The sequence below is a fragment of the Sus scrofa genome, chromosome 8 (genome assembly GCF_000003025.6).
Source record: "Sus scrofa isolate TJ Tabasco breed Duroc chromosome 8, Sscrofa11.1, whole genome shotgun sequence".
In the NCBI taxonomy this organism is placed as follows: domain Eukaryota; kingdom Metazoa; phylum Chordata; class Mammalia; order Artiodactyla; family Suidae; genus Sus; species Sus scrofa.
The window spans coordinates 99,804,975-99,823,710 of record NC_010450.4 but is presented as its reverse complement, the minus strand read 5'-3'; the positions used below and the strand labels follow the sequence as shown (position 1 = coordinate 99,823,710).

At 36.7% G+C, this 18,736-nt stretch overlaps 1 protein-coding gene across 4 annotated transcripts in view; it reads right to left on the bottom strand.

Annotated features, from left to right (window-relative positions):
* ANKRD50 (ankyrin repeat domain 50) overlaps positions 1-18,736 on the bottom strand; it is a 45,859-nt gene that overhangs the window by 4,945 nt on the left and 22,178 nt on the right. For all 4 annotated transcript variants that reach the window (XM_021101614.1, XM_021101613.1, XM_021101615.1 and 1 more), the window contains 2 exons: positions 9,294-9,523; positions 147-3,694 (listed from right to left, as the gene is read on the bottom strand). In XM_021101614.1, the coding sequence (XP_020957273.1) occupies positions 150-3,694; positions 9,294-9,523 (3,775 nt within the window). In that variant the 3' untranslated portion in view covers positions 147-149. The remainder of the gene's footprint in view (positions 1-146; positions 3,695-9,293; positions 9,524-18,736) is intronic.

Genomic DNA, 18,736 nt, shown 5'->3' with positions numbered 1-18,736 from the left:
ATGCTGAGGGAGGGAGTTGCTGAGAAGATGACAGGAGTATGGTGAGGTGAGAAAACTGGCCAGGTGAATAGGGAATAGAGTATTCTAAGAAGAGGGACCTATGCTTTGGCTATGTATTCTCTATGGCTATGTTGATGAAATGTTACCTTTTATAACGGTGTTTCCTTTTTATAGTTGAAGCTAGGGTCAGAACCCTCAATCTGAAGCTTCAGGGCTTGTTTAAGGCTTAATTCCGTCTCCGAGGAAGGATAACCTTCTAACACTTCCTGATGCCCTCTATCTTGCATTGTTCGTGGGACAGAAACTCTACCAAGAAAAACCTGGTTGCTCTGAAGATGATAATTTGGATTTGTCATTATTCCGTTTCTCTTCTTCTGTTCCCCACTTTGTTGAATAAGAAACTGCTGTTGTGATCGACCAATCTCTTGTTGAGCTGAAGGTATCATAATTTTGCACTGCGATTCTGCTGGTATTTGTTTAGATGGTACACTAGTCCCAGATTTGGCTGTAGGTCCTCTTTTATCAAACTGAGTCATTTCATACTCTAAAACCTTTGGCTGTGAAGAATTATTTTGTTTAGCTTTTTTCCCAGCTGACCCAGATTTGTTGGAATTTTCTGATTTCCCCCCTTTATTTGTTTTGGTTGACTTCAAACTGGGCTTTACTTGACTCCACTCAAACTCACTACTTGGTGAGTTATGGCTCTGTCCCAATGACTGTGTGGTAGAAGACGGGGAAACGATGGACTGTCGACTTCTACTGCGTGGCAGTGAATGCTGCTGAATTTGTTCTGTAAATGACAAGTTGTGAAAGCTGTCAATTGGCACTGTTTGGGCTGTTGCAGTAGATGAAGTAGTTCTCAAAGATGAATTTTTGGAGCTTTTCAGGGAATTATTTGACAAGGACGACTTCTGGCGATCAACGGTCGAGTCTGGTGATTCTGAAGGAGAACTGAATGCATGAGCTGGCCCATTGGGTAAACCACGTAATGAAGGCTGCACATCCCCTCCGCCAGTACTGCTAGAGCTATTTGATTTAATTGTTAGTGACTGCATTTTTGAAGATACTGACTGTAGAGGTTTTTGCTCCATTGTGTGAACAGGAGATGGAGAACAGCCATTCAAACTGGATGCACCATATTTTTCTAATAATTTAATTATCTGAGAATGTCCATTTTTGGCTGCGACACGCATAGCAGTGCGTCCAAATTGATCAGCATGGTTTGGGTCGGCACCGTGCTCTAATAAAACCTGCACGACGTCAATGTGCCCTTCCTGGGCCGCAATGCAGAGTGCAGTTGCACCCTGATTACACGTATGGTCAACCAGGGCTCCATGCTCGATCAGAAGCTGCACTACTTTCACATGGCCCTGCCAGGCTGCAGACTGCAAAGCAGAGCGCTTTTCGTTGTCTGCAGCATTGACATCAGCATGGTAGGTGATGAGAACCTGCACCATCTCCAAATGGCCTTGCCAGCAGGAAACATGAAGTGCTGTCCTTCCTTCAGCATCACTTGCTTCTACATTTGCACCATTTTCTAAGAAATACTCAGCCATTGTAAGTTGATTTTCTAAGGCCAAAATATAAAGAGTAGGCCTGCCATCAGCATCTTTGTAGTTAACATCAGCTCCATGGCTAAAAAGCAGTTCAACAATGTCCCTGTGTCCTTCTAATGCAGCAACCCGCAGTGCATTTCTTCCATCATAACCTCTTTGATCAATGTTGGATTTATTTTCCAATAATATTTGAACACAATCATAATGACCCTCTTGTGAGGCTAATATGAAAGGTATCCGCCCATCATTATCAATCTCATTTGTCCTAGCACCTTGTTCGATTAGTGCTTCACATATTAATCTGTGACCTTCAAAAGCTGCCATGTGCAAAGGTGTCCATCCAGCATCATCTCTGTGATTTTCATCTAACCCCCTGTCCAGGAGAGTACGTACTACTTCAACATTTCCCTGGGCCGAGGCTATGCTAAGGACTGTCCTCCCTTCACTGTCAATGCTGTCCACAGCTGCACCCCAAAACAAAAGTGTGTTTACAACTGAAGCGTGACCCATAGAAGCTGCTGCTAAGAGGGGTGTACGGCCGTTGTTATCCGTGTGGTCGACATCTGCTCCCCCCTCTAGAAGCAAGTCAACCACATCGACATGTCCTTCGTAGGCAGCGACCAGCAGTGGAGTCATGCCATCTTTGTCACAATGATCTACTTCTGCACCTCGATCAATTAAAAGGCTAACGACTGAGGCATGTCCTTTACTCGCAGGAACACAAAGTGCAGCTACAGAGAGTGCAGTCCTGCCATCAACATCCTCGTGATTCACTTCTGCGCCATGGTCCAACAGGTGTTCCACAATCTCTCTGTGTCCCATGTAGGCTGCTGCTATCAAAGCAGTTCTACCCTCATTATCAGCTTTGTTGACTTCAGCACCATGTTGTAGCAAGTTCAGTACAATATCCTCATGGCCGCCCCAGGCTGCTGCTCTCAAAGCTGTTCGGCTATCAGCATCTGCACAGTCCACTTTTACACCAGCATAAAGTAGTGCAGAAACTACCTCCGTATGACCACCCCAAGCGGCAGATCTTAATGCTGTCCAGCCATCCTGGTCAGTATGATTAATATTTGCTCCACAACCAATCAAACAATTAACCACCTTGGTATGTCCTTGTCTAGCAGCCAAGGTAAGTGGTGTGTGTCCATGAGCATCTTCTATCTCTAAATCTGCTCCCCTAGAGACAAGTAAATTCACCACATCAAGGTTGCCACTGTAAGCAGCATTAGCCAGTAATGTTCTTCCATTCGAATCACACTGATTTACTGACGCTCCATTATCTAATAATGTCCGAATGGAATCCTCTCTTTCTAAGGCTTGCCGGACTATGCATGATGTGCGATCATCTTCACTGTTGACATGAGCACCGGCTTTAACCAACAGCTGCAGCACTTCTTGTTCCTTGGGTATTAAAGTAGACAGGGAGTCTCTGACAGGTGTACCATTCCAGATCATCCACAGAGCTAACTCAGCTGTCTCTAACTGTAAGTTTGAATTAATTAAGTGCAATGCAAATTCTTGTGCTTCCAAAGGTGTTAAATTCTTGGCTTGACAGGTATAACTCATAGCCAACATGCGGTGTCCTTCTGCTGCATTACATAGATACTTCTGAGTACAGTGTTTCACGTCCAGAAGCCACTCTGCAAAACTATAGTGAAAGAGTATTTTAGTATTTCCTAGTCCATCAACAAGAAGTTTGGAGAGGACATCTAACTTGCGCTGAAAGTCTTCCAAGGTTAATGACATATTTTTGGTCCATACCGCATGATATAATTCCGTTATGGTCAAAGGTCGGCAGGCTGCAAGAATCACATTCAGAATGGGCTGAACCTTTGCAAACTGCTTTCTTACAAAAAGTCTTTGACAGAGCCAGAGATACAGACCATTCAGAGTTCCTGGGATGTCACGAATTTCTCTTAACATAATAAAATTTTCTACAACTCCATCAAGAACTCGCTCTAGATACAAAAAGCATCCGCTGCTTTTAATGTGCAGTTGATTTAACATCTCTGCGGTTTCTTTTGTGAGGTGTTGTCTCAAAGCTTCTTCTTGATCTAAACGATGAAGAATGTACTGCTGAACATCCTTAACGATATATGCCTTCCGAAGGTCATCTAAACTTATTTTTCGAAAACCTAAAGACAAAAAGTAGATGCAATTGAAAATGATTATTATAGTTGCCAAATATTCAATTGAATGTCTTCAGTAAGTGATAAACTAATAAGCAAATAAATCAATGATAAATCAGTTAATACTAACAAACAAATCAATACCTAAAAGTGTATATGTATCAGTTTTCTTTCCTTCTGGAAAAACACACTGATGGCAGATCAACTATTTCATTTTCCTAGCTACAATTGGAACTACTTCTTATTGTTTCATGGCTCAGTGCTCCTCTCAACTTCAGTTATAATAGATAGTAAACTGAGCATCAGATGTCTTATATCCCTATCTAAATACCTGGGGGAAGATTTTCTGATTACCCCAAATAATTAGGAAAAAAAGTTGCAGATGACATAAATAAAGTTTGTTTTTACAAGCTGATCTTTTTCATGTGAAATATTAATATTTCCATCCACACAACTATATACTATTCCAATTAGAATATCACTGGAGTTCCCGCTGTGCACAGTGGAAACGAATCCAGCTAACAACCATGAGGTTGTGGGTTCGATCCCTGGCCTCACTCATTGGGTTAAGGAACTGGTGTCACCTTGAGCTGTGGTGTAGGTCACCAGCAGCTCTAACTCCAATTCAACCCATAGCCAGGAACTTTCATATGCTGTGGGTGAGGCCCTAAAAAGAATATCACCTGTCACTGCCTTTAAATCACATCATTTTACATATTACCAATTAAAATAATTAAATCTCAGATTGTCAGTAAATAGCTTGAATCTTAAAATGCAACTTGTTCAAATTATGCTAACAAAACTTCAGCACTGTGAAAATAAAGCTACTTAATAAAATTCAAACTAACCTAAAAACCTAATAGTTACAGCTACTCAAAACTCTAAGTTCTTTAGAGGGAACCAAAACTTCATCTTCTGAAGGGAGATAATATTCTGTTTTATAGACATAGATTTATTAGACAATTGTGTAACTCATAGAAGAAAATACTGCTGAGTTAATGAACTCTCTTAATAGGTAAAAATCTAGAAATTCAGAAAAGATTAGTGATAATCAATCAATACTGAGTAAAACACTTTACTGAACTGAATAAAACAAATATATTTCACATACTACAGACCATACAGACTAAGAACTATGTGAGCAGATGAGACTTTCATTTTGTAAGGAAAACCAGTGAGGAATTTTGACCAAGGCAATAATGTGATCAGATTTGCATTTTGAAAAACTAATTTAGTATTACTAAAGAGAAACAGCTGGAGTTCGTCAATACTAGCAGTAAAATCTTTTATAGAGGTTATGATAAAGTCTAAGTAAGAATCACTAAAAAGCCTGAACAACCAAAGCAGTGGCAGCAGCAGATAAAAATAAAAGTTGGATTTGGAAATTACTAATAAGACCTGGATTGCATAGAGCTTAGTAAGTATGGACACAGAAGAAGGAGTCAAAGTTGCCATTCATTTCTGGAGTGGTCAACAGGATGGAAAAAGAGGATTTGTCCACTGAAAAACAAATAACAGGTCTGGAGAGAGGGATGAACTGGGAGTTTGGTACGGATATATACATACTACCAAGTGTGGAACAGATAACTAACAAAGATTACTATATAGCACAGGGAAATCTACTCAATGTTCTTTGATAACCTATATAGGAAAAGAATCTGAGGGGGAATATATATATGTATATATATGGCTGATTCACTTTGCTGTACACCTATACAACATTTTAAATCAACTATATTCCAATAAAAATTGTAAAGAAAAGGTTTGAAAAGAAAGTTGATAAATTCAGTTTTGTGACACTAATCCTGAATTACTTAGATGAAATAAACCATTTATAAAAAAACATAACCTACCAAGAATGACACATGAAGAAATAAATCTACATACCTCAAACCTATATAAAAATGGGATCTGTAATTATACTCAAACATATATACAAAATCATATATTTATATACTTACAATTTATTAAACATATAATTGATTATTCTCAACAGACTTAATTTTAAAAGATAAATTTTAATTATGAAAGCCACTCGATCTAAAGAATTGAAAACATGACTAGAAATCTGTAACAATCTACACTTACCAGTGAGATAACTTGCCTCCAAACCTTCTGTGCATGTTCATTTGCTATGAACATGTTCAATTGTTATTAATTCATTAAAGTTGGAAAACACCTGACATGTTGCTAATAAAAAGGATTTTAAAAAATCATAACTACCTTTCAGTGTACAGTGTTTTAAAGTTTCCAAAGCAATCTTATAGATACTGATTTACATGAAAAATCATATAGACCATCTATAAATTTAAACCTACTTAACCAAGATAGCACCATTGAAACTTGAAGTAATTAAGACAGAATCCAGGCTAAACCTCCACAGTAAGAGGTTTGATTCTTAAGAAGGAAATGTAAGAGATCAACATTTATTGAGAGTCAATTATTTTTAAAGCAGCATTTCAAGTACTTAGCATACCTAACACTTCTTTTTATGTTAGGCCTGTGAGATAAGTTGCACCTGCCAATTCTGATGTGGAATGCATGGATCTTAATTCAAGATCCATATATTTCAAATTAAAACATCAATAAAAAGCAGAAAGAAATGTGTAGGATGTATATAAGGAACACTGAAAATAAAATTTAAGTTGAATAAGTGAAAAAAATATCCTATGTTCATGGATAGAAAGAAAACATTTTAAATGTCAAATATTTCCTAAATTTGTGCTAAGAAAATTTGTGATTTGATGAAGTGTCCAAGTTAGAGTCTTATTACACCATTCAGTAGAATATATACTATATGGATAAATAAATCCATATAGAATATATACTATATGTAAAAATAAGAATACACAAAGTAAAGGACAGTACATTAGATTACATAAAATAGACTGCAAAAGAATTATTACGGTTTTAAAAAGCTTTAGAAAATAGTTTCAAAGGTAAAAAAATATAAAATAATAACTTCCTGGAGGAAATGTATGTAAAGGTGAGAAAGCTCACAGAAGTCTTAGGGGAAAAAAACAAAGACAACTTGATACAATAAGCATAAGGGGGAAATAATCCAATAGTAAACAAGAAGTTCAAATAAAAATGAGATATTAATTTTCTTACACTAAGTTAGCAAATATGAAAATACATGTAATTTAATACTGGTGAAAGTTCTGAGAAACCAACACTCTCAGCAGAAATATAACATGATATTTATATATACCTTTCTGGAAAGCAACTTGACAATATGTGTTCATAACTTGAACTTGAGTAATATTAATGTTTACCTCCAAATTCCAAATCTATGGTCAACAGAAGTGTGGTCCAATGCTTATTATAGCCCAGCATTTTTAATAATTAACAGCATTTTAGAAGGAGGAGTACGGTAAGAGAACATGACCATATTCAGTTCCTTCTTATTCCTTCTTGGTTCACTGCTTTTCCCACCAAGAAAGCGCAAAGAAACTCAAATTCATTTATTTGCTTTTGCCAAACTCTGCTATAGATGTTGAGGAGATAGAGCAATGAACAAGACAAGCATATTTCCTATTCTTATGAAGAGACAGACTAGTTAGAAAACAAATATAAAACAATTTTAAGTAACAGGAAGACATATGAAGAAAATAGAACAAGATATAGAGTGTGTGACTAAGTAGCTGAGGAGGCAAAAATAGAAATAAAATAGAAAAATACAGAGAAGCCTACATGAGACATATCTGAGCAGAGATCTAAATGTTAGGACAGTAAGACGTTCAGGAAAAGATCATTCCAGTCAGAGGGAACATCAAGCACAAGACCTCAAACAGAAAAAACAGATCTGAAAATAACAAATGTTATCCGATAAAAATATAGAGAAAAAGGAAATCTCACGTGCTGCTGGTAGGAGCAGAAAGTTATTTCAAGCACACTAGACAGCGGTTTGTAAAATCAACTAAAGCTCAAAATGTACATACTCTGTAATCTAGTAATTCTATGTGTAGGTTTATAATGTCAACCTTTAGCACATGTGCACAAGAAGATGTGTTCAAGTGAGTTCATGAAGCGTTTTTTGTAATAGTGAAAAACTGAAATAATCTGAACGTCCATGAATAGGATAATAAAAAAACTTGAGATTTATTCATGGGAAAGAATAGTACAAAGCAGTTAGAACCAATGAACTGGCTTCATAAGCAAGTATAGGAATAGGGCTCAAAAATAATGTTTGCTTAAAAAAATCAAAATCATCAAAAAATAATGTTGCCAAAAAAAGAAGATAAAATGATATCAGAATACCACTATTAGCAGTAATACATTTATGAAGCAGTTATTATGTACTAAGCATTGATCGAACGTTAACTGTCATTTAACTTCACAAAAACCCTGTGAGAAAGTAATAGCAAAGTATAATCCTCATTTATAGATGAGAACACTGAGGCGCAGATCGTATTGGTAAGTTACATGAGGTTGCACAGCCAGTAAATGGAGGAACCAAGATGGTATATCAGTGTTTCATTTATGTAAACCTTAAAAATATACAGAATATAAATATGAATTGAAAGGATACAAAATGGACTAATGGTTTTCTCTAATAAAGGGAAAGAAATGGAATGACACAGACAAAAAGGGGCTCTATCTTTATCTGTACCTCACATACTAAGAGCTATATAAGTATTAGCTGTTATCCTATTAATCCAAGTTTATCAACTAGATTTTCACCAGTTCAAAACAAAACAGTAGAATAGAAACCAAATCAAAAGTGCTGTCATTAGTAGCAAGAGAATCTAAAAGAGAAGGAATACATCTGGTTAAAGGAAACCATTTTAATAAATTAATAAGGTTTCACCATTTTGTTGAATGTATAGAACTATTTTAAACTGATATGGCTAATTAACCAATAATTTAATTATCATCTCTCCAATTACACTATTGATTCTGTTAGTGGTCCTTGTTTTATGTTCCTTTTATTTCCCATAGCACAAAGAAAAAGTGCTTTACATAATTTAACAGGAGTAAACACAATTTTATTGTGATAGTTTAAAAAGTGAAAAAGCCAAGTCAGGAAACAAAAGTAAAAGAAAAACAAACAAAAAACCTGATCATGTACTTTTACACATATATAGATTGTCTTCTCACACATCAAAAAAAAAAAAAAAAAAACTTTTAAAAAAGGATCTATTCCAAGAGGTATCCTAAAAGGCTGTCAACCCTGTCACTCCCCTTAAACAAGGAAAAAGGGCTTAGAGAAACTGCCAATATGAATAAGCATATTCACTACTTTGACGATGCTCACTCAGTCTAGCGCTGACCAGGATACATCAACATAAAAAATGCAGTCCTACAGATTCAGAGCCGCTACTACAGCATGAACTATTCCTAACCTTTACTAAGGAAGCTACGTAAAGAATCTTGAGACAAAAAAAAAAAAAAAAAAAAAAAAAATTACTGTTAAACGATCTAAAAATATTCTATGGCTTGTCTTTAATGCAACCTTAAAAAGGTATGAAAACAGCTGATAAAACAGAACAGCTGACAGAACAGCAGAAGCAACAACCACATTTTCAACTGGTACTCTCCTCTAAAGACACACAGTATTAATCATCAATGAAAAGCATTTGAGAATGGCAGAAATGATGCTTACCGGTAAACATTTTAGTAACAGCTTTGCTCTGTTTTCGGGCAGAACAGAGAAGCAATAGCCATGGTGGAAAGAACTCGTGGTGACCAGCTAAAAGCTCAGCCACAGTCCCAGATAAGCTGGTAGATGCCTGTTCACCTTCGGTAACATTACACCCTTCATCAACAGAATCCACAAGCAGATAGAGGCTTTGCTGGGGAGGCTTCATTCCCAAAAGAGGGAGCAGAACACACCTGTAAAAAACATCCATATGAGCACTTTGAATGTTACTGGCTATTATACTGAGATTTACTATTCAAACATTAGAATTACATTATAAATAATGTTTTAAGAAAAAAGTTTTTTTGTTTTTTGTTTTGTTTTTACAACAGTAAAAATGTTGTACAAGTTTCAATTCCTTACTTTAATGAGAATACTGGTCCTAAACAGTTCACATTTCCAATAAACAGCATTTTCACAATAAAGTGGGTGAGTATGCATGTGCATTAGTGCTTCAGCATACTTAAGGGCAGTGGGGAACTTGAGGAAATAAGATTTCCATATTCTCTTCCTGATGTTTTGAATCAAGAATAAAAGCTTGAATTGTTTACGACAAAGCTAAAATGTGTTGCAAAGGAAAAAAAAATACTTTGGGGACCACTTCAATAATAGGAAAATATCAAGGGTTCTCTAGAATTTAGAAGTATTTTATCATCATGTCTCTCACAAAATGACTGCACTTTACCTAATTGGTCACACACAAATTTCATTTTAAAAGAATACTCAAAAATAATCTACGGTCTAGATCCCGTTAAGTGTATGTTCAACTTTCAATGTAAAGAATAAATTATTAGGATTAATTCCACTGAAGAACACATTCCCTACTCATAATTTATGTTGAAACTGAATGCAATTTTTTTCATAACTAAAACAATACTTATCCATTTTCAACAAATACTTACTTGGGCATTCTATGTGCTGAACGAGATACTGAAAGATACAGTGGTTAAGAAAACAAAATCCATCTAGTTATAAATACCAAAAATTTACAGATAACAGTTTCTACCACTCTCTTTCAATCCCAGTAGTAACCAAGATCCAATTTATCACTAAGTCCTATAAATATTTCTTTGTAAAAATCTCTCTCTGGAGTTCCCGTCATGGCACAGCAGAAACGAATCCGACTAGGAACCATGACGTTGTTCGATCCCTGGCCTCGCTCAGTGGCTTAAGGATCTGGCAATGCCATGAGCTGTGGTGTAGGTCACAGATCTGGTGGTGCTGTGGCTATGGCATAGGCCAGCAGCTGTAGCTCCAATTAGACCCTAGCCTGGGAATCTCCATATGCCTCAGGTGTGGCCCTAAAAAACAAACAAAAAAAAAAAGTCTCTCAAACTCACCTCAGTCTATATCATCACCCTATTCCAAACTATTGTCATCTTTCTCCTGGTACCATTATAAACTACATACCTGCAACCACTCCCCTCCAGAATTCTACTGCCGCCAGAGTAAACTTTCCACAGTGTTATTCCAGCCACACTAGCTTTCTTTCAATGACTTTCAATAGATGCAGTTACACAAGGGCCTTTTGATTTGTAGTTCCTCTGCCTAGTACTTGTTTCCCTTCTCTATTCATGTAATTAATTCCTCCGTGATCTTCAACTGTAAGCTTGAGAGTCACCTTCTCAAAACTGAGTCCCTATAGTATACTTCCACAACATCAAATATTTTTCACAGCACTATCAAGTTTGCAATGTTACACCTGTTTAATGTCATTCTTACTTCTCTTTAGAGTGTAAGCATCCAAAGAACAAGAACCATGTCAGTCTTGTTCATGGTGTAACCCCAGAACCTATCATAATGCTGTGCCAAGGCAGATGCTAAATGACATCGTCACATTGTTTGGTCTAGAATGGGAAACCAGTAACTTCAATGGGGCTTAGTGCTACCCCCCGCCCCCTGCAAAAAAAAAAAAAAAAAAAAAAACAGTAAAATTACTAACTTGGTAGATAAGAAACAATCAACTCAAGGGAAGTAGATAGGAAATGCGAAAATGTCAGTAAAACATTTAAACATTAGGTGCTCAAGATGAACAAAGTTTTGAAGAACCAATTATAGTTCTCTAGGAATTGTAATAAATTAATAATAAATTTTACAATAAATTAAAATAAAAGGAGACAGGGCAATCCTGGCAAGAGGAATGTGCTAAATTTAGGAAAATTTATTATACCTTATGTATATATTCCCTCTACTATGAGAACAAAAGTTGATTTAAAAACCAGTACTATAGTACTGTATCTATACTTACCCATATAGTACAATATATGCATATATATTTCTACATATAGTACATATAAAATATACTGTAGTAATATAATCAGTGCTACTTAGGAGAGAACACAGTGCTGTGGGAGTACAGAGAAAGCCAACCTAACCTACTTTTGATAAGGATGGGATAGGAGGAGAAGTCAGCAAAGTCTGGAGAAGGAGCTTAGTCTGGAGAAAGCACTAGAGTAAGGCAGACACACAAGAGAAAAAAAAAAAATCTAGTTGAGGCAACAGGACACACCCAAGTTTGGAGAAGAGAAAGACCAGTGAACAAATATATGGAAGAAAAGAATTACTGAAGATGATTAAAGGCTGGGCTTTAAAAACTTTATTATGAACTATGAACTTTGACCTAAGGGTACTAAGGGGCCACTGAAGAATTTTAAGCAGGAAACTGTTATATTTGTGTTTAGAAGGCTAACTGGTTACAGCTGAAGGAAAGCTTGAAATAAAGTCTAGAAGGGAAGGATGAAATAGGAGGCCACTGCTTAGAACTTAAGGGAGAAAAAAGAGAGAAAATCTCCATCCCGAACTACCCCAAGGCCACTGTAATTCAGTGCTTTACAGTGTTTAAGCACTTTACATATATATCACTCATTTGATTCTCACATTAACTCTTGAAGATGGGTACTGATACCCATTTCCAGATGGGGAAATCAAGGCATATGAAAATAAGTCACTTATCCAAAGTTAAAAGAAGTGATTCAAATTCAGGGTCTGGCCCTAGAACCCACATGAGAGTAGTCCATTCATCCTGGTTTGCCTGAGACCTACCAGTTGAAGCACTGAGTAGTGAGAACCAGCTGTTCCTCCTCCCCGTCCGTGCCCCCACCCCACAGTCCCAGGCATACCAGGATGGTCAGTCACCCCTCTTCTACGCTTTTATCCACTTTGTCTGGTCTACTGACTATCTACAACCAGTATTATAAATAAGGCAGTAGCAGCAGGGTCAGAATGAAGTAGACAGATTTGATGGAAATTTGGTAGGTGAAATTGATAGGATTTGATGATTATTTCCTTTGCTTACTCCAGGCTGTACATTCTTCTTTTCCTAGTTCCTTATAATAGAAACTGAAACCATTGTCTCATACTTTTCTTTTCTTCTAATATAATCCTTTAATGTCATGAACTTCCCTCAAGTATTTTCACTACCATCCAATTCAATACAATTTCCCTTTGATTCCTTCTTTGAATCATAGGTTACTTAGAAGTGAATGGTATAGTTCTCAAATATTTGGGGAATTCCCAGGTATTGTGCATTATTGTATATTATCATTATTTAAATTCAATTGTGACCAGATAACACTTTGTATAACTTGCATACCTTTAAATTTATTAAGACTTGTTCTACAGTCCAGAATGTCTAACTTGGTAAATGTGAGCATTTGAAAAGGCTGTGTATGCTATTACTGGGTGGACTGTTCTATAAATGTCAATTAGGTCAAGTGGTGATAGTGTTGTCCAATTGTTCTATATACAGTTGACCCTTGAACAACTTGGGGGTTAGGGGACCAAGCCCCTGCACAGTTAAAAATCAGCATACTGCTATCTCTGACTGAACAACAAAGGAAGTGACAAATGACACACGCAAGGGCACAAGTTGAAACAGTCTAGAAAGAATCAGAACTCAAACCCTAGTTCTTTTGATCCACATATTGTGATCTCTAATAGAACACAAACTTTTCCCCATACCTAAGTTAATTTCAGTATCTGTAAAATGAAAATACAGGTATTATGTTTATTGAAAAAAATCCATGTATAATTGTGCCCATGTAGTCCACACCCATGTTGTTCAAAGGTCACCTGTACTTAACTGATTTTCTGTGATTTGCTATTTATTTGTTCTGTCAGTTATTGAAGGAGAGTGTTAAAATATCTGAATGTATGGAGTTCCCGTCGTGGCGCAGTGGTTAACGAATCCGACTAGGAACCATGAGGGTTGCGGGTTCGGTCCCTGCCCTTGCTCAGTGGGTTAACGATCCGGCGTTGCCGTGAGCTGTGGTGTAGGTTGCAGACGCGGCTCGGATCCCGAGTTGCTGTGGCTCTGGCGTAGGCCAGTGGCTACAGCTCCGATTCAACCCCTAGCCTGGGAACCTCCATATGCCGCGGGAGCGGCCCAAGAAATAGCAACAACAACAAAAAAGACAAAAAAAAAAAAAAAAAAAAAGAATGTAAGTGTGGATTTATCAGTCTTCTTACAACTGTTTTATTTTTTGTTTGTTTTTCCCTTTTTACAGCTACACTTGCCCTGTTTGTTCTTCCTTTCTACTTAACTGAGTCCAGGGAAACTTCTAGCCTAAGTCTATAACTGTCTCCATGGTTCCAAATGAGAGCCTTTATGCTCCTGATGATGTTCAGGGTGTACATTTATTTTAAAGAATGACTGTTCTGTCAGTTTTGTCTGCATCTCAATTTAATATCAACGTCCACATTTATCTTGAGGTTTGGGTTTATGGACAGGTCTCTTACAGTTTTACTCTCTTGCTATTAGACTATTTCTCAGGCCTCAGTCATGTTAGAGCCAAAAGCCAGCATATGGCTTTAAAAAAGTTGAGAAAATTTTTCCAGACTTGACCTCACTCCTAAACTCAAAACTGATAATCCATGTGGCTGCCCTATAGACATCTCAAATTTATTATGTTTAAAAAAGCATTCTCTCTATATTTACACCCCAAGTAAGTTCCTCCCCACCCATCTTCCCTGTGTCAATTAGTAGATCCCATCACCACCTAGTTTCTTAAGTCAAATCCCAGGACTCATTCCTGAGTCCATTTTGTTCCAACCACATTCTTCTCCTTTCAGTTCTAACACCAAGTGTCCTCCAGTTAGGGCCTATGTCTCCATCTGCCCTAGAAAGCTCCCCCAGGCAAAATTTCTTTTCCTTCAGGTTTTAAAACAAGCTTATTCCTTAAGAGGCTTTGCCTGATCACCATATCTTAAATAGCCTTCATCATCATGTATTGCTGAATTCTAATACCTCATCCTGTTTTCTTTGTAGTGTTTATCATATTCTCTAATTAAGTGATTGCATCATTTGTGTACAATTTTCATGGTAAAGCTGGAGTGAAATTTGTCCATTTCCATACTGCCTCCCCCAGGACAATGCCTGTTTGTGCAATGCTAGATTCCTGGCACTCAAAACCATTGTTAGTACACCACAAACGTGCGATAAAATCTGCATTATGAATGACTGGTAATTAGTAGGAAAACTGCTACTTTAAAATACTAGATAAAAATGTACTAGACTCAGAATTTCATATTTAGTTCCCTTTCAGTTCCAACAAAAGCACCATATGGGATACTCGCACCACTAAATGACACACAGTTTCACATTTTCTGCCAGGTTACATTTTATCATTTTATGAAATGATAGTCCCTCAAGGTATGCACATATAAAGCAACAGTACTTCCGACAGTCTAAAACAGAATTTTCCCGTTGTGAATATATGTGTGTGTGTGTGTGACATATAATCATTCAAAATGAGAAAATGTAATAGTGTTAGGTTATCACATTCATACAAAGATAATCACTATCTTTAAAAGCAGCGCTATGCTTCAGGGTTTTACCTTTGTATGTATATGCTATTAAATGGCTTACATTTATTAGCTAATTATTAGAATTCAGGCAATATATATTACATTCTTAATATTCTTATGAATTCTATTTAAGATCCTTGAACTGGTTTTTCCCTCATTTTCATTTCCACCTTGAATGTAAGTACTGGCAGCACCATCCTTCTGTTAACTGGCCTGCTGATTTCCTAGCAGAAAGGCAGCTACAAGACCATTAGGGCAATTCTGAAATGAAAGACATTCATTCAATTTTTTTTTTTTAATATAGTGAATTTACTTACCGCCTCTTCCTCAGGAGGCGAATTAACTTTTAAAAACTGTTACAAGTATTATAAGAAGTATACTAATAGATAGACAGATACTACATGTACAATAATTTCCTAAAGTTTTCACAGTTAAACGTCCAGTTTCAGCTCACTCTCTGGCTCATTCCCTCAGGCACAGAGAACAAGTCTCTTGCCTACAGTTTTACAACAAAATAAGCCAGACAAGCCACACGTTCAAGATTTTTCTCGAACGCCTAGAGAGTTTAGGTCACAGAGCAAACAACTAGGCCAAAATCTAAGGTGACGCAGATGTCTGCAGGCAGATACAACACAAGCACTTGCTTACCTGGGGCAGGTGCACCTGGACAATGGAAAACAACCTGAGTAAAAAAATAGGCAAAAGACCTGAAGAGACACCTCAACAAAGAGGCTGTAAAGATGGCAAGTAAGTATATGAAAAGATATTCAACATCATATGTCATCATTTGCAAATGAAAACAAGAAGCCGCTACATTAGATGGCCAAAATTCAAACACTAATAACACCAAATAGTGGCAAGTGGAGCAACAGGAACTATTCTTCATTGCTGGTGGGAATGCAAAACGTACAGCCAGTTTAGGAGACAGCTGGCAGTTTCTTGCAAAACTAAACGGAATCTTTTATGATTCAGGAATCATTCCCCCTGGTATTTGCCTGAATCCAGGTAAACACCTACATGCAGATGTATATAACAGCTTTATTCTTAACTGCCAACATTTGGAAGCAACCAAGATGTCCTTTGGTAGGTGAATGTTAGTAAACTGTGGTACATCCAGACAATGGAATATCATTCAGTCCTAAAATGTAATAAGCTATCAGGCCATGAAAAGGCATGCAGAAGTCTTAAATGTATACTACCTGGTAAAAGAAGCCAATATGAAAAGCCTTTATGAAGTATAATTTTGACTGTCAAACATTATGGAAAGGGAAGAACTACGGAACCAGTAAGAGTTATTAGAAATTGCCAGAGGTTATAGGGAGAGACGGATGGATAGGCAGAGCATAGAGGATTTTTAAGGCAGTAAGACTATTGTGTATGATACAATAATAATAGATACATATTATGTATTTGTTAAAACCCATAGGATGTAAACACCAAGAGTGAACCCTAATGTCAACTATGGGCTTTGGGTGCCAAGGCAGGTTCATCAATTATAACAAGTGCACCACTGTGGTGTAGGATGTTAACAGTGTGTGTGCAGAGATGGGGCAGAGGAACTCTGCACTCTCCCCTTAAGAGCAGTGAACATAAAAGTGCTCTAAAAGTTCATAAATTAAAAAAATAAAAATAGTATTTGCAACAGACAGAAGTCTACAAACAGACCTGCATACATATAAATTTAGGAAACTGAATTTTTCACAAAGTCACATAGGTAATGCAATTGAGAAAGTTCTTTCAATAACAAAAAAATTACATATAATATTATGAGATTACCCACTTGAAATCTGAAGCCTAGAATCTCACTACTATCTGGTGAAATACAGCATCAAAATATTATACATTTGAGGAGTTCCTGTCATAGCTCAGTGGTTAGTGAACCTGACTAGTATCCATGAGAACATGGGTTCAATCCCTGGCCTTGCTCAGTGGGTTAAGGATCCAACGTTGCCATGAGCTGTGGTGTAGGTCACAGATACCACTTGGATCTGGTGTAGGTCACAGATACCACTGTGACTCAGTGGTAACAAACCCCTACAGCTTCATTTCTGATTCGACACCTAGCCTAGCAACCTCCATATGCCAGGGGTGTGGCCATAATGACAAAATACATATATATGTAAAATACATTTGGAGTTTACCTAGAAGGTTAATCCTAAATACCTAACACTTTCCAAAGTCATCTGGAAGTATAATGCTGACATATCTGCCTGTTATTTTATTAATGAAATGATTAAATTCTTTAAAAATGCTATGCTTTAAAATGTTTTTTTAAAAGATGAGAAGCAGAAAAACTAAATTCTAGTAATTCTTAATTATTCTATCTTGTCTTAGGAAAACAAGCCCAGGTACTACTTTTTCATTTTTTCCAGTTTTATTGAGATATAAACTGACATATTACATTGTATAAGGTGTACAACAGATATATGTATATACTACAAAATGTTACCACAATAAGATTAGTTAACATCCATCATCTCACAGTTATTTTTTTCCTTGTGATGAGAACTTGTAAGATCTATTTTGTTAATACCTTTCCAATATATAATACAGTAATGCTAACTTCAGCCACCATGCTGTATATTATATCCCCAGAACTTATTAATCTTATAACTGGAAGTCTGGGAGTTCCCACTGTGACTCAGTGGTAACAAACCCCACTAGTAAACATGAGGATATGGGATGGCCCCACTCAATGGGTTAAGGATCTGGTGTTGCTGTGAGGTAATATAGGTAATATATCAGGCTCAGATTTGCCGCATATGTGGCCCTAAAATAAATAAACCAAATAAATAAATAAATAACTGGATGTCTGTACCTTTTGAGCACCTTCATCTAATGCCCCCATCTCATAAACTCTACCTCTGCGAACCACAAATCTGATCTCTGTTTCAATAAGGTTGGTCTTAGATTCCAAATAAAAGTGAAATCATACTATTTGTCTTTCTCTGTCTGACTTATTTCACTTAGTATAATACCCTCAAGGTCCAACCATGTTGTCACAAATAGCAGGATTCCCTTCTTTTTCTATGGCTGAATTATGTGTATATGTGTATTACAATTTCTTTATCCATTTAAGTCAATGGACACTTGGGTTGTTTCTCTACTTTCTTTCTTAGGAATGAAATTACCCTCCAAAAAATTAAAGTATGTGAAAATGTGGAATAAGGTATAATTAATAACTCAAACCAGTTGGGGATCAAATATATATTCACTTAAAAAAAACTAACAAGTATAACTGATAATTGGAGTTTGGCCAAAATGTAGGGTAAAATTTCTCTCTAAACTTTTGGCCAAGATACTGTGGTAATTTCACACTTTTATGAACTGTTTCCCCTTTGCTAAAATATAGCAGAGAATTATGGAATATAAACACAAAAATACAATCAGAGTCAAAAATAAAATAAACATTTCAAAGTATCAGAAACAGAAAAGCAGATAATGCTGTGAGTGAGTCTAAAACTTCAGCTTGTCAAACAAGTCTGCAATGGCAGCTTGAGGAGTAGATGGTAGAAGTAAAAGGGGCAACAATTTCTGCCTCTACTAATAGGACTCAAGACCCCCGGTTTAATACTGCCTTGGGCTAGGGCTTTTAAGAAGTA